This window comes from Entelurus aequoreus, linkage group LG08 (genome assembly GCF_033978785.1).
Source record: "Entelurus aequoreus isolate RoL-2023_Sb linkage group LG08, RoL_Eaeq_v1.1, whole genome shotgun sequence".
Classification (NCBI taxonomy): domain Eukaryota; kingdom Metazoa; phylum Chordata; class Actinopteri; order Syngnathiformes; family Syngnathidae; genus Entelurus; species Entelurus aequoreus.
In genome coordinates this window covers 12,580,163-12,600,513 of record NC_084738.1, presented here as the reverse complement: position 1 = coordinate 12,600,513, position 20,351 = coordinate 12,580,163, and the positions used below count along the sequence as shown (strand labels likewise).

Genomic DNA, 20,351 nt, shown 5'->3' with positions numbered 1-20,351 from the left:
GTGCGTCAAGTTTCTCTAAAGTACACTCCATGGTCACTGGCCTGGGTCACTCACGTTGACCAAAAAATGGCGACAGATGAGCACCTATCAAACCGCCAGGTATTAAAGTTTAACACAGAGTGCTTGTTGAACCGTCTCGTGTGCCAAATTGACGGGGGCCGTATATTGGAAATGCCTGATCATTAGCATCGTGACAGGCACAGGAAAATCATCAATGTGTAAATGGAGTCCGCCATTTTGGTTTGTTTGTTTTTGTTACCATTATGTATTTTCTTCATCTCCTCCCGTTTGCTATTGTGCCTTTTGAATAATTTTTGCGATGCACTTTGCTGGTTGCAAAGCAATAGCTACATGAGGATATCTTTTTTTTTTTTAAATACGCGTGGCTTGCGGCTCTTTGCCAGACTAAGAAATTGAAAGAAGAATATTGTGTTCCTCCTTCCAGCTGTCTGCGTTGGCCATAGCTAGCAGTAATGCACTGCTGCTGAAGGGTGGCAAAGAGGCGGCCAACACCATCAGTGTCCTCCATCAGATCACACAGGAAGCCCTCACCGTGCATGGAGTCAGAGAGGCTGTGCAGCTGGTAATAAAATTATATTCTAATCATCAGCGCAGTAAAGTTTTTTTATGGAAAAAATAATGTGTACATGTATTTTGGATTCAATCAAAACAGTACATAAGTATTAAGTCATTTCTCTTGAGATGATCTACTTCTAAACTGTTTCATACCAGGTGAGCTCCCGCGAGGAGGTGGAGGATCTGTGCCGTCTGGACAAGATGATCGACTTGATCATCCCCCGGGGGTCTTCCCGGCTGGTCCGAGACATCCAGCATGCCGCCAAGGGCATCCCGGTGCTGGGTCACAGTGACGGCATCTGCCACGTCTACGTGGACGCGGAAGCAAACGTGGACAAAGCCATCAAGATCAGTAAGATAATAATAATAACTCGCACCGCATTGTGCGCATCTCACCTTCAATTGGTACCACTTCATTTGTTCCAGTCCGAGACTCCAAGTGTGACTACCCGGCGGCTTGCAACGCTATGGAAACGCTCCTGATCCACCGTGACATCCTCGGGACGCCGCTTTTCGGCCAGATCATTGACATGCTGCACGCTGAGAGAGTAATGCACACACGCACACATAAACACACACATTTCAGCATTTTACTCTTGGATTTTCTTTCTCCAAATTGAGTCTTTTTTTCCTACTGTTGTTAATAACGTACACAATGTACAGCATTCATGTTCCCTGCACATCACTTTTACATGTTTACGTCTTTGTGCTTAACTGCTGTTGTCATTTCACTAATCGTTAAGGTGTCCTACTTACTTCGGCGGTCTTTGAGCGCACCTCAGCTGCTTGAGGAAAACTTCTATGAAATTCTGACACTGCCAAAGCTTAAAAGCTACCTATTATGCAAAACCATCATTTACCTATTGGTACCTGTTTTTGTGTATGTAGGATCTTCATAAGTCCCCAAAATGGGAAATCAAACCATGGAGGCATGGCAGATTTTTTTATTTATTTTTATTAAGGATCCCCATTAGCTGGTTGCCACAACAACCCACTAGTCTTCCTGGGGTCCACAAACTCAATACAATTACAAGTAAAAGCATATAATTATAACTACACAATAAAGATATTTATTGTGCAGCGATATTTATAAAACACACATGCCTTCCTCGATACTTCTCCAAACGAGCTCTTTGGAATTTGCCACAAATGTGATGTTTTTCCCCAAGTGTGACATCAGCGGATTACCCAAAGTGCTTTGCACGAGTCCGCCATTGTAGTCTGCTGCTGTAGTGAATAAACTCCTTCTTTCTTTTTCTCTATCCTCTTGTTGTGGGGCAGACTGGCTCGTACATGCACATGCATCCTCCGCTGTTGCCATTTTTAATAAAAAGTAGCGTACATTTCTAACTTAGAGCTGTCAATAGACTCCATATGGAAGCGCTAAAAACTACAACAAAGATGGTGGGGAATAGACGCTGTCGAAGTTGAGGCACGTAAATAAGACTGTCCACAAAATGTCGCATTCTAAAGAAAAGAGACGGTCAGAAAGCAGCTTGAAGATGACCTATAAAACATTTTGACCAAGGAACCACCATTACATGTTATGTACACCACAAGAAGTTGTTTTAAATGTAAAACAAATCATAATATGACCCCTTCAAAGGAACCCATAGCCTCCAGATAACCAAAATTTCTGTTCTCCTTATGAGTTTTTTGCCCCTGAAAATGAATCTGGCTGTCATTTCCCATAATATCGATTCTTTTTTGAATACTAGGTACATATCGAACTGTACTTGGACCTCCCCCTTTCCATCGGCAGACTCGATGTCGCCCCCTTTTGGTGTGACATCATCTACAGAACTGGAGCCCATTTCCCCACATACACAGTGTAGATAAAGGAATGTAAAATTATAATTTTCATCACTCAATTGCAAGTTTTTGTCATCGTGATCCATTACTTCAAAGCTAATATGGTTAACATTATGAGCAAAAAATGTAATCGCTATTTTCGGACTTTCCTGCTCTTCCATCTCCTTTTCCATTGACACTGTAGCCTGTGTTTTCTCATGCTCTTTCTGCATTTCCCTATGCAGTCTTGAGGAAAACATCAGTAGAAGAGGACACAAAAGAGAATATTGGCGGCTTACACTCTCTACCCTCTCGTTTTTGAACTTGCTAGTGTTCCCGCAGGTTCTGACTTAGGAAGCATGGCTCAGGTGGTGCTGTCTGCCAACCTGAAGGTCGCGGGTCCACATATGATAGAAATTTACCCAAAGTGCTTTGCAGGAGTCATGTCGAAGTATCCTTGAGCAAAATACTGAACCCCGAGTTGCTCCTGATGCTGTCATCAGTAGGTAAATGTGGAAATAGTGTCAAAGCGCTTTGAACACCTTGAAGCTAGAAAAGCACCATCCAAGAAAAATCAATTCACCATATTTCTCCTCTTGAGGATGCTCCAAATTTTCGGGATTGCATTTGCCTTCATCCATCCATTTTTAACCCGCTAGTCCCTCCCAGCTGCACTGGACAAGGCATTTGGCTTCAGTCTTTTGTATAACATCCAAACTCTGACCATGTCCCTTCTTCTTCGAAGTCAGAATCATTCAAATGATGGCTGCAAATTACGTTCCCTTTGCTTGGTCCGTCCCATTTTGCATAAGTCAATTTGAGTGGAGAGGTCCAAACTTTCCTCACATTGCCATCATTCAGAAATGCATGCGGGCTGACCCCTTCTTAAAGGCCTACTGAAATGAAATTGTTTTATTTAAACGGGGATAGCAGATCCATTCTATGTGTCATACTTGATCATTTTGCGATATTGCCATATTTTTGCTGAAAGGATTTAGTAGAGAACATCGACGATAAAGTTCGCAACTTTTGGTCGCTGATAAAAAAAAGCCTTGCCTGTACCGGAAGTAGCGTGACGTCGCAGGTTGAAAGGCTCCTCACATTTCCCCATTGTTTACACCAGCAGCGAGAGCGATTCGGACCGAGAAAGCGACGATTACCCCATTAATTTGAGCCAGGATGAAAGATTCGTGAATGAGGAGCGTGAGAGTGAAGGACTAGAGTGCAGTGCAGGACGCATCTTTTTTCGCTCTGACCGTAACTTAGGTACAAGGTGGCTCATTGGATTCCACACTCTCTCCTTTTTCTATTGTGGATCACGGATTTGTATTTTAAACCACCTCGGATACTATATCCTCTTGAAAATGAGAGTCGAGAACGCGAAATGGACATTCACAGTGACTTTTATCTCCACGACAATACATCGGCGAAGCACTTTAGCTACGGAGCTAACGTGATAGCATCGGGCTTAACTGCAGATAGAAACAAAAGAAATAAACCCCTGACTGGAAGGATAGACATAAAATCAACAATACTATTAAACCATGGACCTGTAACTACACGGTTAATGCTTTCCAGCCTGGCGAAGCTTAACAATGCTGTTGCTAACGACGCCATTGAAGCTAACTTAGCAACGGGACCTCACAGAGCTATGCTAAAAACATTAGCTATCCACCTACGCCAGCCAGCCCTCATCTGCTCACACCCGTGCTCACCTGCGTTCCAGCGATCGACGGAGCGACGAAGGACTTCACCCGATCATCAATGCGGTCGGCGGCTAGCGTCGGATAGCGCGTCTGCTATCCAAGTCAAAGTCCTCCTGGTTGTGTTGCTGCAGCCAGCCGCTAATACACCGATCCCACCTACAGCTTTCTTCTTTGCAGTCTTCATTGTTCATTAAACAAATTGCAAAAGATTCACCAACACAGATGTCAAGAATACTGTGGAATTTTTTTGATGAAAACCAAGCTTTTTGTATTAGATACAATGGTGTCCGAATACTTCCGTTTCAACCATTGACGTCATGCGCATACGTCATCATACATAGACGTTTTCAACCGGAAGTTTAGCAGGAAATTTAAAATTGCACTTTATAAGTTAACCCGGCCGTATTGGCATGTGTTGCAATGTTAAGATTTCATCATTGATGTATAAACTATCAGACTGCGTGGTCGGTAGTAGTGGCTTTCAGTAGGCCTTTAAGTTGTATTGCGACAACCTGCAACAATGCACCTGGCAGCCATATTGATAGTTGATAATACCACTATAAAGTCCTTTATCGTGTCACAAGGTGAAGATCCACGCCGGCCCGCAGTTCGCCTCCTACATGATGTTCAGCCCGTCCCGGGCCCAGTCCATGCGCACTGAGTACGGCGACCTGGAGTGCTGCGTGGAGGTGGTAGACAGCATGCATGAAGCTGTGCAGCACATTCACAAGTACGGCAGCTGCCACACGGACGTCATCATCACGGAAAACGGTAGGTGGCGTGAAAACTGCCTGAAAGTAACACACATTAATATCCATTACTAACACCGCTAAGTCTCCTATTGCGTGGTAATAACTAGTGTTTGGAAAATTACTTTTAAAAACAGGTACTCATTACTTTTCCAAAAAAGTATTTACGCAGTTACTCTTTAATAAATGTAATTAACTACTAGGGAAATTAATTATTGTATTACTTAAACAAAATTTAAAATATCTGGCATATGCAGTTGAAAGACATTTTATGAAAGCAGAGTGAGTGAGTGTGTGCCCTTTTAACGGCGTGGCGAAGTTGGGAGAGTGGCCGTGCCAGCAACCTGAGGGTTACTGGTTCAATCCCCACCTTCTACCATCCTATTCACGTCCGTTGTGTCCTTGAGCAAGACCCTTCACCCTTGCTCCTGATGGGTCCTGGTTAGCGCCTTGCATGGCAGCTCCCGCCATCAGTGTGTGAATGTGTGTGTGAATGGGTGAATGTGGAAATACTGTCAAAGCGCTTTGAGTTCCTTAAAAAGGTAGAAAAGCGCCATACAAGTATAACCCATTTTTAAAAGGTGGTGCCTGTTGCTAAGTGACGTGTGACGTCAGCAAGCGAGACAGACAGAGCAACATTTTTGCCCTAAATTAAGCATTTTAAGCAAAAACAATAGCTAAATGAACAAAAATATTAATACTACAGTAGAATGACACCAAACCAGTCAGATCACACTGTTCATTATTGTGGCCACTGATAGGCAGTTGTATTCATGTTGTTAAAAGAGTGCAACGGTGACCAGAGGGTGTTATTTCATGCTTAGAGGCCTCTCATAGTGTTGACAAATGTATTTATAAAGTTGGTTAACAGCTTTTTATGCTCTGAATGAATGAATTAACATATTTGATTTATAATAAATTATTCCTACTTGGCGGAAATTCATTTAACCCAGTCAGGTCTGGAACCAATTAATAGGGATGAACAAGGGATTAATGTACTTTATACATTTTTCTCAAAATATATTGTTCTAGATCAGGGGTGTCCAAACTACAAGAGCGACGTCATGAGTTCAACAAAGCATCACACTGCGGAGTGCTTTCAAATTATTCTTAAATACCAGGCGGTCCCTGTATGCTACAAATTTGCTGCTATCTTGTGGACTACGTAAGTAAATCAGATCAATGACCCTTGAAAGTACTTTGAAATAATAGCACAGCATTTACTTATATGACACAATCCAAACAACCTTCCCTGGTCATGGTGCAAAAAAAAAACAAAAAAAAAAACATAAATAAATAAAATTAAAATAAACATAAATAAAAATAACATAAAGGTCAACACACATGGTCACACGTAACACAACCTGTTCACTGAACATTGTGGATATTATGGAAAATGTCCAAACACCATAAAATAATTCTAAATTACACCCATTGTACATTCACAACACTCTTCACGCTTATCCACGTTTGGCGCATTTTAGTTGCTTGATATATCTGATTGATTACAAAACTTAAGGTTGTCACGGTAGTAAATAAGGTAGGAGTCAAACTTTCGCATACTCTTAATATCCAATTATATATCCATCATATATATATATACATATATATATATTAGGGGTGTGGGAAAAAATCGATTCGAATTCGAATCGCGATTCTCACGTTGTGCGATTCAGAATCGATTCTCATTTTTAAAAAATCGATTTTTTTTATTTTTATTTTAAAAAAAAATTTTTTTTTTTTTTTTTTAATTAATCAATCCAACAAAACAATACACAGCAATACCATAACAATGCAATCCAATTCCAAAACCAAACCCGACCCAGCAACACTCAGAACTGCAATAAACAGAGCAATTGAGAGGAGACACAAACACGACACAGAACAAACCAAAAGTAGTGAAACAAAAATGAATATTATCAACAACAGTATCAATATTAGTTACAATTTCAACATAGCAGTGATTAAAAATCCCTCATTGACATTATAATTAGACATTTAGTTTATGAGATGCGATGCAAGTGTAAGCCACTGTGACACTATTGTTCATTTTTTGTATTTTTTTTTTTTAATTAATGTTTGTAATGATAATATCAATGAGGGATTTTTAATCACTGCTATGTTGAAATTGTTACTAATATTGATACTGCTGTTGATAATATTCATTTTTGTCTCACTACTTTTAGATTGTTCCGTGTCATGTTTGTGTGTCCTCAATTGCTCTCAATTGCTCTGTTTATTGCTATTCTGAATGTTGCTGGGTCGGGTTTTGTTTTGAAATTGTATTGCTTAAACAAAATGTATTATGTATTGTTTTCATAAAAAATAAATAAATAAATAAATAAAATAAAATCATTTTTGAATCGAGAATCGTGTGGAATTGAAAAAAAAAAAATCGATTCTGAATCGAATCGTGACCCCAAGTATCGATTTGAATCGAATCGTGGGACACCCAAAGATTCCCAGCCCTAATATATATATATATATATATATATATATATATATATATATATTTTTTTTTTGTTTTTTTAATTCAAGGAAAACTCACCCCAGTGGGACGTCAATGTGAATGACTATGAGAAACCTTGGAGAGGACCGCATATGTGGGTAACCCCCCCCTCTAGGGGAGACCGAAAGCAATGGCTGTCGAGTGGGTCTGACATAATATTGTGAAAGTCCAACACATCAGCGAAAGTCCAGTCCATAGTGGGGCCAGCAGGAACCATCCCGAGCGGAGACGGGTCAGCAGCGTAGAGATGTCCCCATCCGATGGACAGGCTAGCGGTCCACCCCGGGTTGGGAGCAGAGTAGAAAAGAAAAGAAAAGAAACGGCAGATCAACTGGTCTAAAAAGGGAGTCTATTTAAAGGCTAGAGTATACAAATGAGTTTTAAGATGAGACTTAAATGCTTCTACTGAGGTAGCATCTCTAACTTTTACCGGGAGGGCATTCCATAGTATTGGAGCCCGAATAGAAAACGCTCTATAGCCCGCAGACTTTTTTTTGGCTCTGGGAATCACTAATAAGCCGGAGTTCTTTGAACGCAGATTTCTTGCCGGGACATATGGTACAATACAATAGTCAAGATAGGCAGGAGCTTGACCGTGTAGTATTTTATACGTAAGTAGTAAAACCTTAAAGTCGCATCTTAGGTGCACAGGAAGCCAGTGCAAGTGAGCCAGTATAGGCGTAATATGATCAAACTTTCTTGTTTTTGTCAAAAGTCTAGCAGCCGCATTTTGTACCATCTGTAATCTTTTAATGCTAGACATAGGGAGGCCCGAAAATAAAACGTTACAGTAATCGAGACGAAATGTAACGAACGCATGGATAATGATCTCAGCATCGCTTGTGGACAAGATGGAACGAATTTTAGCGATATTACGGAGATGAAAGAAGGCCGTTTTAGTAACACTCTTAATGTGTGACTCAAACGAGAGAGTTGGGTCGAAGATAATACCCAGATTCTTTACAGAGTCACCTTGTTTAATTGTTTGGTTGTCAAATGTTAAGGTGGTATTATTAAATAGATGTCGGTGTTGAGCAGGACCGATAATCAGCATTTCCGTTTTCTTAGCGTTGAGTTGCAAAAAGTTAGCGGACATCCATTGTTTAATTTCATTAAGACACGCCTCAAGCTGACTACAATCCGGCGTGTTGGTCAGCTTTAGGGGCATGTAGAGTTGGGTGTCATCAGCATAACAGTGAAAGCTAACACCGTATTTGCGTATGATGTCACCCAGCGGCAGCATGTAAATACTAAAGAGTGCAGGGCCAAAAACCGAACCCTGGGGAACTCCGCACGTTACCTTAACATAGTCCGAGGTCACATTGTTATGGGAGACACACTGCATCCTGTCAGTAAGATAAGAGTTAAACCAAGACAAGGCTGAGTCTGTCATCCCAATACGCGTTTTGATACGCTCTAATAAAATATTATAATCAACAGTATCGAAAGCGGTGCTAAGATCAAGAAGCAGCAACATAGATGAAGCATCAGAATCCATCGTTAGCAATAGATCATTAGTCATTTTTGCGAGGGCTGTCTCCGTAGAGTGATTTGCCCTGAAACAGGATTGAAAAGGTTCACAGAGATTGTTAGACGCTAAGTGTTCATTTAGCTGCTGTGCGACAATTTTTTCGAGGATTTTCGAGGTAAACGGAAGGTGGTAGTTCACCATGAGGTCAGGATCGAGGTTAGGTCTTTTGAGTAGAGGATGAATAACCGCTTTTTTGAATGCTAGGGGAACAGTGCCAGAGGAAAGTGATAAGTTTATAATATTTAACACTGATGGACCTAATAATACAAAAAGCTCCTTGATAAGTTTCCCAGAAATTGGGTCAAGTAAACATGTTGTTTGTTTTGTCCCATTTACACATTTTGACAATTCCTCCAATGTTATTTCATCAAAGAGAGAGAAAATATTTTGGAGGGCAGTGTCCGTCGTATATACAGTCGTATCTGTGTTAATAGAACCCAGTTGTAGCTGAGATGCATTGTCTTTAATCTCTTTTCTAATGACTTCAATTTTCTTATTAAAAAAATTCATAAAGTCATCTGCTGAGTGGGTGGAGCTACTGGGAGGAGTCCCTTGTTGGGTTAGCGATGCTACTGTACTTTTAATTTATTTTAAAAAAAAAAATATATATATATATATATATATACACAGTACCGGCCAAAAGTTTGGACACACCTTCTCAATCAATGGGTTTTCTTTATTTTCATGACTATTTACATTGTAGATTGTCACTGAAGGCATCAAAACTATGAATGAACACAAGTGGAGTTATATGTACCGGTACTTAAAAAAAAAAAAAAAGGTGAAATAACTGAAAACATGTTTTATATTCTAGTTTCTTCAAAATAGCCACCCTTTGCTCTGATTACTGTTTTGCAAACTCTTGGCATTCTCTCGATGAGCTTCAAGAGGTAGTCACCTTAAAGGGTTTTCACTTCACGTGTCATAGTTTTGAAGCCTTCAGTGACAATCTACAATGTTAATAGTCATGAAAATAAAGAAAACGCATTGAAATGAGAAGGTATGTCCAAACTTTTGGCCTGTACTGTAAATATATATACTATATATTATTTACTTTACATTCAGTCAGCTTTCGGCCCCCGGCCAAATTTTTTTAGCCCAATGCGGCACCCAAGTCAAAAAGTTTGGACACCTATGTTCTAGATCTTAAAAGAGAGAGGTGGTCTTATATCTAAGGTTGTCTTATATTTGGGTCAATACAGTAATTGATGTCAGAAACAGTTTCAGTGCTTGGGGCCACAAAAAAAAGTCAGTTTTAAAAAGTGCTCACCTTCGTCTCAGAGGAGACAGCCCAGCACTTCCTGCACCAGCTGGATAGCGCCTGCGTCTTCTGGAACGCCAGCTCTCGTTTTGCCGACGGCTACCGCTTTGGACTGGGTGAGTGTCGGACTAGTCGTCACAGTTTCACACTTCCTTTCGGTGTGTTGACTTTGTCTTTTACTCTGTGCGTGTGCGTGTTGTGTGCCCAGGTGCAGAGGTAGGCATCAGCACAGCGCGCATTCACGCCCGCGGCCCCGTAGGCCTGGAGGGGCTGCTCACCTCCAAGTGGATCCTTAGAGGCGACGGCCAGACGGCGGCCGACTTCTCAGAGCGAGGCACCATGAAGTACCTCCACGAAAACATAGACCCTGGTCAACTGTGCCAGCTCTAGGCTGTGTGGGGCTCTTAACAACATTTTGTTTGTGGCTCCATTTCAATCTTTAGTATCACAAAGGAAGTTATATTATATGAGTTGCAAATGGAATTGAAGGCTCCAAATGTCTCTAGTTATTAAAAATAGAAACAATCTAAATTGACTTTAACATGGTCTGGGCCTTTCTGATCATATGTTGGAACCAAAAACAACCACAGAGGGTTTACATCTGGAACCGGCCCTGCTGGACAGGTAGAGGAACAGCAGCTTAATTAAAGATGGCCTTAAAAAAAGCAAAAATGTGGAGTAATAATGTTCATAAAATGTGTGCCTTAAAACTTATGATTTTTAAATATAACATTTTCTCTCAGTGGGTAATAGAAGCAGCATTCTCATGGTGTCATTTTTTATTTATCTTGTCATTTGACTATGGGTATTATTTACCTAATTATATAATAAAATATAGAATATAGCATCTCAGTCCATTATTAAGCATGTGTCTCTAAATTCTTAATTTTGGATACAAAGTTACATTCTTATGTGACTTATTTGTTCACCAAATACAAAAACTCAGATAATTTGTGATCTTTTCTGCAAAAATGATATTTAGAATTTTTAAATAACAAAATTTTATGTATTTTATTTCATACATTGTTATTCTTTTATACAAGAAAAAAGTTGAAACGATAAATATTGTATTTCTTACAAAAATAACCTAGATTTAGAGGTACACGTTTTTCACCAAATATATTTTGTGGCATTTTTAAAACAAACAGACTTTTTTGTTTTTTTAGATTAATCAAACATCTTCACAAAATTTGGAGATACATGTCATTCTAAAGAACATTTTTGAGATTTTTCCACAAAAATTATTACTTTTGGGTGGGGCGCAATAAAGAAATATATTGCGGCCCATCCAATATATTGCATGCATTTTTAATTTTTTTAAAATAAAATCAAAACTAAAACAAGAATATTGTATTACTTATGTTAAAAATGTCAATTGGTAGATGCATGATTTTCATCAAACAATCTGGGATTTTTAAATTTTTTTATTATTAACCAAAATAAGAAAATATTTTTGGATATATTTCATTACCTTAAAAAAAACACTAAATTGGGAGATACCGTACATGCTTTTTCATCAAATAAAATTATTTGTTTTTTGTCCAAAAAATAAAAATACAAATAATTGTATATATTTTACTACTTATTTAGAATACACTGAATTGGGAGATACAGTACATGTTTTTAATGAAAACCCTTTTTGTGATTTTTTATTTATTTATTATCCAGGCCAACTAAGAGAATAATTTGCATATATTTCATGACCTATTGTTAAAAAACTAAGTAGGTTCATGTTTTTCATGAAATCATTTTTGTGATTTTTTTTTAATCTTCCAGAAAAAATAAGAAAAATCATTTGGATATATTGTATTACTTATTTTTGTAAAAACTCATTTGGGAGCTGAATTTTTTTTTAATGAAAACATTTTGGTTATTTTTTTAATTATCAATAAAAACTAAAAAACTAATTTTGATATATTTTACTACTTATTTTTTTAAAAATGATAGTACATGTTTTTCATGAAAATTTTATTTTATTTTTTTCCCCAGAAAAAATATTTGGATATATTTTCTTATTTGTTTTAAAAATAACTAAATTGACAGCTATTTTTTCATGAAAACATTCTGTTTAGTATTTTATGATCCAGAAAAACGAAAAAAATTATTTGGGTATATTGTATTACTTATTTTTAAAAAAACATACATACATATATGTTTTTCATCAAAACATTTTTGTAAATTAGTTTTTATCCAGAAAAAATATTTGGATATATTTTATTACTCGTTTAAAAAATACTAAATTGGTAGTACATGTTATTCCATGAAAATATCTTTAGATTTTTTTATTATCCAGAAAAAAAGATAATTTGGACGTATTTTTAAAAAAAAAGTAAATTGGGAGAGACATGTTTTTCATGAAAACCATCCATCCATCCATCCATCCATCTTCTTCCACTTATCCGAGGTCGGGTCGTGGGGGCAGCAGCCTAAGCAAGGAAGCCCAGACTTCCCTCTCCCCAGCCACTTCGTCCAGCTCTTCCCGGGAGATCCCGAGGCGTTCCCAGGCCAGCCTGGAGACATAGTCTTCCCAACGTGTCCTGGGTCTTCCCCGTGGCCTCCTACCGGTCGGAGGTGCCCTAAACACCTCCCTAGAGAGGCGTTCGGGTGGCATCCTGACCAGATGCCCGAACCACCTCATCTGGCTCCTCTCAATGTGGAGGAGCAGCGGCTTTACTTTGAGCTCCTCCCGGATGGCAGAGCTTCTCACCCTTCATGAAAACATTTTTGTAAATTTTTTATTATTCACAAAAACTACAAAAAAATATTTGGATATATTTTATTACTTATTTTAAAAAACTACATTGGGAGCTGACGGAATTGAAAGCTCCAAATGTCTCTTTAATAAAGGCAACATTTTGGAGATATATGTCATTCTACGCAGAACATTTGTGAGATTTTTCCACAAAAATAATAACTTTTTTTATAATAAAGAAATATATTTAAAATAAACACACAATTTGGATGTCTCTTATTACATGCATATAGTTTTTTGACACAAAAAAAGCTAAACAAAAATATTTTATTTTTTAAGGTAGGGATCTAAATTGGGAGATGCATGTTTTTCATCAAACAATTTTTGTGATTGTTTGTATTAACCAGAATAAGTTAAGGATAATTTTTTGGATATATTTTATCTATTTTTTTTTTCTTTGACTAAGTTGGGTTATACTGTACATGTTTTTCATGAACACATTTTTGAAATGTATTATCCCAAAAAAATTAAGAAAAATATTTTGAAATATTTTATTATTATTTTTAATCTGAATTGGGAAATACATGTTTTTGATCAACATTTTGTTGTGAATTATTTATTATCCAGACACACTAAAAAAATCATTTGGATATATTTTATGACCTATTTAAAAAAAAACTAAATAGGTAGACATGTTTTTCATTAAATTATTTTTGTAATTTATGTATTATCCCAAAAAACTAAGAAAAATATTTTGATATATTTTATTACTTATTTTTTTTAAACTGAACTTTGTTGTGAATTATTTATTATCCAGGCGAACCTAGAAAATAATTTGGATATATTTTATGACCTATTTAAAAAAAATTAATAAATAAGGTAGGCATGTTTTTCATGAAATCATTTTTGTAATTTTTTTTATTATCCAGAAAAACAAAACAAAAACAAAAAAACAATTTGGATATATTTGATTACTTATTTTTTTTTAAACTAAATTGGAGATACATGTTTTCATTACAACACTTTTGTGATGTTTTTATTATCCAGACAAACTAAGAAAAATAATTAGGATATATTGTACTTTTTATTTTATTTTTTTAAACTAAATTATGTGATGCATGTTTTTCATCCAAAAAAATTTGATTTTTTTTCTTAACCAGAAAAAATAAGAAAACAATTTAGAAATATTTTGTTACTTATTAAAAAAAAAGTTAGATACATGTTTTTCTTCTAAAAATGTATTTGATTTTTTTTATCATGCAGAAATATAAATATTTGGAGATATTTTCAACTAATACAACTTGGTGGTTTTTTTTGTTTTTATTTGAAAAAAAAGGCTTTACAAAGTCTGGAGGTACAAGTTCTTAATCAAATTAATTGTGTGCATTTTCATCATCTGGAAAGACAAAGAAAAGTAATTTGGTTGTTTTTCTGGTTGTCGAATTACATATATTGGAGTCAGATGTTTTTGTCAAGCAATATTTTTAATTTCCAAAATACATACATACAGTAGATTGGAGATTGTCTTTTATCAAGCAAAATGTTGATTTTCCAGAAAACTCTGGAAATACAAGCTTTTTCAATTTTGTGTCGGACAAAATCGTAGCATGTTATATCATAACCATCGGCATTCTTAATTAACGTTCTACATTAGTATTAGTTACTAACAACTCATTTATTTTCCGTTCGTTATTAAAATGTACACAAGTTTCTTAACTTAAGCTATTTTGTTCTGTTCATATTGTCATGAAAAAGTATGAAAGATAAAGAAACATTCAAATTGTCTTTTAATGACTGCAAGAAAGCAGTCAGAGATGTTATTTATTATTTTTCAGGAAGTTTTCTTCCTGCTCTCTAACGCCCAAAGCTTTTTGTGTCAGAGTAATTGACGAGTTGCCTCCTTAGAGCTGGAGGGCAGAAGAAGGAGATGCTTTCTTTTCTTCTTTTTTTTTAATGCAGCCTCTCAGCTCCCATCAGTAAACTTAACGACTGCTTTAAACTCCTACAATAATAATACTGTAGGATTTCAACAAGAATGTTAAAAAAGAATATTTGGATACTTTTCTCGCGCTCTCTTTCATTATTTCTTTGTGAAAGATTCCGACTCGTATGTTCTTGTCTGTCCTGGCTCTGCTTGCACAAAGAACACAAATTAACAGGAGATGGTTGGAAAAAAAGAAAAAAAAAAAAAGTGTTAGTGATGTAAAAACGTGTCTGTGGATGTGTCTGAAAAAGGGTCTTTTTAAGTAGTTGCCCATAGGGGAATATTCCAATGCTGGAAGTGGGGCAAGAAAGATGGAAGACAATACTACAGAGGTTTAATTATCCAGCCATCACAAATGAAAAGAGGGAGAAGAAGAAGAAGAAGAAGAACTGAGACTAATGATGGGAATCACAGCTTTATGTTCTTGGTTTCTTTTCTCCTTTTCCTTCCCCCCGCCCTATCATCTAAAGAATCCGTCCTCCAAAACGCACTACTTACCCTTCAATCACCAAAGTCCAAAGGGTTCCCAGATGAAGCGCGAGACAAAACTGGGATCTTCTCTTCTTGAAACCATCTGAAAGACTGCAGGCAAAACAGACAGGATCAAGTAACGCGTACTTCCTGCTGCGTTAAACATAATGATAAACACATGTTCACCTAGTTACCTTTTAAATGATGTCCCATTTATGGCAGGAGCAGAAAAGCCTTACAGTAGTGGAATGCCGTCCCACAGCGGTGTGTGACCAGAAGGTTCCGGAACAGCTACACCACCAAAAAAATCATACGAATGAGTCGTCCTTTAAATGATACACAAACAGGCTTACTAATTTTAAAACAGAAACAATCGACCTAAAACATTTCCTCAGATTTTTTATTGTGCTTATTAATTTCCTAAGATTTTATATAATGCTTATTATGCTAATTTTAGTGAACAGGCTCAGACCATTTCTGAGTCTAAAAACAGCTTCCTTTTTTAATGAAAAAAAACTTTGCAGAAACATGTTTTAAACCTGGAATAATTGGGTGTTTTCTACTTATTTGGCTGGTCTTTTGAAGGCACGGGCCATTTTTCACATTAGATTGTTTTTTCTAAGGAGAAAAAAAATCTAAAACATTTTGGACAAAAGTGATTTCCATCAAGTGTACATATTTTGTGTGTTTTTTTTTAAACATATGTATTTAATTTTTTTAGTTCCGTTTTATTTACAGAGTTTCATTTTCAGTAATATCGGTGGACTTTTCAAGGCTCAGACCAGTTCTGACCTGAAATCAAACTCTAAATACAATCTGTTGCTTTTTTTAATAAAAAAAAAATAATAATAATAATTTGAAGATTTCTACTTATTTTAAAGGTCATTTTAATTTTTCACACGAGTGGGGGTTTTTTAAGGAAAAAAAAATCCCCCCCAAAAAAAGGACAAGAGTGTTTTCCATCAAGTGTACATATTGTGTTTTTTTAATCTTAATTATTTATTAAATTTTTTTAGTTTCGTTTTATATACAGAGTTCAATTTTCAGTACCGTATTTTTCGGACTATAAGTCACTCCGGAGTATACGTCGCACCGGCCGAATGCATAATAAAGAAGGAAAAAAACATATACGTTGCACTCGAGTATAAGTCGCATTTTGGGGGGAAATTTATTTGATAAAATCCAACACCAAGAATAGACATTTGAAAGGCAATTTAAAATAAATAAAGAATAGTGAACAACAGGCTAAATAAGTGTACGTTATATGAGGCATAAATAACCAACTGAGAACATGCCTGGTATGTTAACGTAACATATTATGGTAAGAGTCATTCAAATAACTATAACATATAGAACATGCTATACGTTTACCAAACAATCTGTCACTCCTAATCGCTAAATCCCATGAAATCTTCTTCCTCGTTGTCGCTCCTGGTATGCGCCGCTAGCGTCCTTTCTTTCTGCTGCTCGATCACCGTTTTCTGCTGCATATTTCACTACGTCCGGCTTGTAATCTGCAGTATATGATTTCCTTTTCGGTGCCATTTTAGTTCAGCCCTTTTCAATTTTTATAAGTTACCGCCAGTGTTGAAATAATCCATTTTAATAGCTACGGATGTAGCAGCAGTTAGCATCCCATGACCCACAATGCACTTCTGCCATGACGCACAATGCACTTCTGCCATGACCCGCCCCCGCCGAATTCTTATTGGTTGACGTGTGTGACGATTGCTGATGTGTGCGTGACGATTGCGGACATTTGCTTCGTCTCTTACGCGAATGAGATAAATAATATTATTTGATATTTTACGGCAATGTGTTAATAATTTCACACATAAGTCGCTCCTGAGTATAAGTCGCACCCCCGGCCAAACTATGAAAAAAACTGTGACTTATAATCCGAAAAATACGTTAATATCGGTGGACTTTTAAAGGCTTGGACCAGTTCTGACCTGAGATCAAACTCTAAAAACAATCTGCTGCTTTTTTTTAATGAAAGCGTGAGGCAGGAATAAATAGCTCTCTGATTAATGACCAGGAGCAGGTGAGCGTCCCGACCACTAATCAAAGGCAGGTGACAAAAATCAGCACGTATGGCAACTAAGAACACAAACAAGATGTGTGTGTCCAAGTTAAAGGAAAGAGCGGGCTGTCTTCTTTTAGTAGATTTATAACAATCTATACAAGCTGGGTTATGTTTGCTGTGGTCTGGAACAACATGCCACACAAACAACTATCAGAAATGCAGCCAATATTACATACAGATAATGTGCCATGAGAAATGCAGATATAAATTAAATACACAGAGGACATAGGACATTAAATGAGCTCAAATATACCTACAAGTGAGGCATAATGATGCAATATGTACATACAGCTAGCCTAAATAGCATGTTAGCATCGATTAGCTTGCAGTCATGCACTGACCAAATATGCTTGAAACACACAAGTCAATAACATGAACAAAGTTCACCTTTGTGCATTCACACACAGCATAAAAAGATTGGTGGACAAAATGAGACAAAGAAGGAGTGGCATAAAACATGTCTTTCTCTGGCATCGTTGAAGAAAGTTATACATGTAAACAAACTATGGTGAGTTCAAGGACCGCCAAAATTAGTAGGACAAAACAGCGCTCGCCAAATACTCTCATCAGAGGATCACGTTTATGATGTTACGATCATTTTTGAAAAAGCTCCAGGCAGCCACTAGGGCGGTGCTAAAGAGCCGCATGTTGCAGGTCTAACCCCTGTAAAACACAGACAATGTTTAAGGAGAGTGAAGTAGGGCTGGGCGATATGGCCTATTATTAATATCTCGATATTTTTAGGCCATGTCACGATACACGATATATATCTCCATATTTTGCCTTAGCCTTGAATGAACACTTGATGCATATAATCACAGCAGTGTGATGATTCTATGTGTCTACATTAAAACATTCTTGTTCATACTGCATTAATATATGCTCATCTTAAACTTTCATGCAGAGAGGGAAATCCCAACTAAGTCAGTTTAGCAAAACTGTATTTATTAAACAGTTATTAAGCAGTGGCACAAACATTCATGTCATTTCAAAACAGAAAGTCCAAGATTGTCAAAGACATTTTAAAACAAGCTACGAGCGCACTTTTGTGCATGATGTCACTAAGATGACATATCAAAACAACACTAAATTAAAGTGCACTTTTTGTACAGAACGCGACTACAACAGTTAAAAACAAATAAAGTGCACTTTTGTGCATAATGTCACACAAGATATTTCAGTAACTATCAAATAAAAATGAGCTGCATAATAGGAAATCAAATAGTGTATGTCCTTCGCTATGTGGTAGGTTCCTGCGGACGTTATCTCCTTCTGTTGTTGACTAGTTTTTTCATACGGTGTTGATCTGGAAATAGTTGCTTCGGCATTTTGTTGGTGTGGCACCGAACAGAGATGTTGACATGCAGAGTTTTAAGCACTTTTCATTCTCTAGCGGGTGACTTTTCAAATGATGCTACATTAGCAGTGTTGCTACTTTTGGTAGCAACGCTTTTGCCGCATAATTGTTGAACATCTTCCCGCTTGAAGCCAAACCACCGCCAGACGATGGACTCCCTGCTGTTTTTCTTGGGAATTAATTATTCCTTCATTTTTTACCAGATTCGCACCTTCTCTCTCTCGTATTACCGCTCGCACCGGTCCGCTAGCATCACAGCTAACGTTACCATGTCGCTACCTGTCTGCTCCGCGGGAGCGTGTGACGTTGCACACGTGACAGTATGTGACGTAAGAAGGTGCGCTTGTTTTAAGTCTCTGTGAGAAGGAGAGACAAGAAAGAGTGGGAAACGCATGCAGTGTAATGCCCGCAGCTAAAAGCAACTGCGTGAGAACGTATACTCGAATATCTCTCGAATATTTACCATGAATTGATTAACGTGGACCCCGACTTAAACAAGTTGAAAAACTTATTCGGGTGTTAGTATTTAGTGGTCAATTGTACGGAATATGTACTGTACTGTGCAATCTACTAATAAAAGTCTCAATCAATCAATCACTATTTCCTATAATCCACAATAAAAAATATAATTATTCTCTAAATGCAATATTACATTCTCAAAACATATCTTCTCCATAGCACAATAGCTATCATGATGGTCTGTACTACTGTATATTCACTATATGGGAAATGATCATTTAGACATGAAATGTCCTTGGGAAGTATACCTATAGTCAAACAAAATGTATCCACATCACTCAGTCCATATTCTATTCATTTATTTAAAAATATAAGAACTAACAATAATGTATTTAAACAGAGACAAATATAACTATATATATATATATATACTGCAGTGCTCTTCGGTTGGCATAGAAAGGGTTAATTGCTCTCACCTGACCCACACACATCGAAGAGCTAGCTAGATGCTAAAACATATCTCTCTGTCGCTGTACTATATTACATTTGAATTATAGGATGTTTAATTATCAAACGTTTACATTTGAGATACTTCGCAACATTACTAACCTGGAAAACACAGAAAGAAGAGCGAAGACACCAACTATTTTTGAAGCTTTCCAAGTTTGCTCCGAGGGGAAGGGGGAGGAAATGTCCACACCTTAAAAGGGACCTACGAGCAACTACTTCACCGCACATTTAGTTCCGCTCTTCATGTCTGTCTTTACAATAACATGGATGGAAAACGGCTTTATCAGGGGTGTCAAACTCATTTTTAGCTCAGGGGCCGCATAAAAACAAAAAAAGTCAAGACAACTTCAGATTGTTTTATTTGTCTTACTTTAGCCAAAAATAGAACAAACACATTCTGAAAATATTACAATGAAAGTATACAAAAAAATACCGGCAGCGGTAAAGTTTAGATTCACAAAGGAAATAACAAAGTGAATAAATGTTATAACTGAATACATTTACATATGTAAATTTTTTTTATTTTATTTTGTAATTTAAAAAAAAAAAGAATTAAGTAACGTTTATGACAACCTTTTTTCCAAAACACAATATAGAATGTGAGACAGGCCTGGCCCTAACCAATCTGGCGCCCTAGGCAGTGAAGTGTATATACTCACAAGAAACCGA

The 20,351-nt window shown here is 37.0% G+C and overlaps 1 protein-coding gene and 1 long non-coding RNA gene across 6 annotated transcripts in view; one reads left to right on the top strand and one right to left on the bottom strand.

Annotated features, from left to right (window-relative positions):
• Nucleotides 1–11,121, top strand: part of aldh18a1 (aldehyde dehydrogenase 18 family, member A1) — a 30,559-nt gene extending 19,438 nt beyond the window's left edge. For 4 of the 5 annotated variants that reach the window (XM_062055546.1, XM_062055542.1, XM_062055543.1 and 1 more), the window contains exons 13-18: nt 446–583; nt 733–928; nt 1,003–1,124; nt 4,658–4,844; nt 10,144–10,239; nt 10,332–11,121. In XM_062055546.1, the coding sequence (XP_061911530.1) occupies nt 446–583; nt 733–928; nt 1,003–1,124; nt 4,658–4,844; nt 10,144–10,239; nt 10,332–10,513 (921 nt within the window). In that variant the 3' untranslated portion in view covers nt 10,514–11,121. The remainder of the gene's footprint in view (nt 1–445; nt 584–732; nt 929–1,002; nt 1,125–4,657; nt 4,845–10,143; nt 10,240–10,331) is intronic. The other variant, XM_062055544.1, reaches the window with a different exon arrangement.
• LOC133655415 (uncharacterized) lies at nt 3,985–19,921 on the bottom strand. The gene is made up of 4 exons (XR_009826997.1): nt 19,782–19,921; nt 15,465–15,561; nt 15,298–15,381; nt 3,985–4,864 (listed from the first exon to the last, which is right to left on the bottom strand). It is a non-coding gene; the product is annotated as an uncharacterized LOC133655415 (long non-coding RNA).
• Nucleotides 19,922–20,351: the final 430 nt, after the last annotated feature.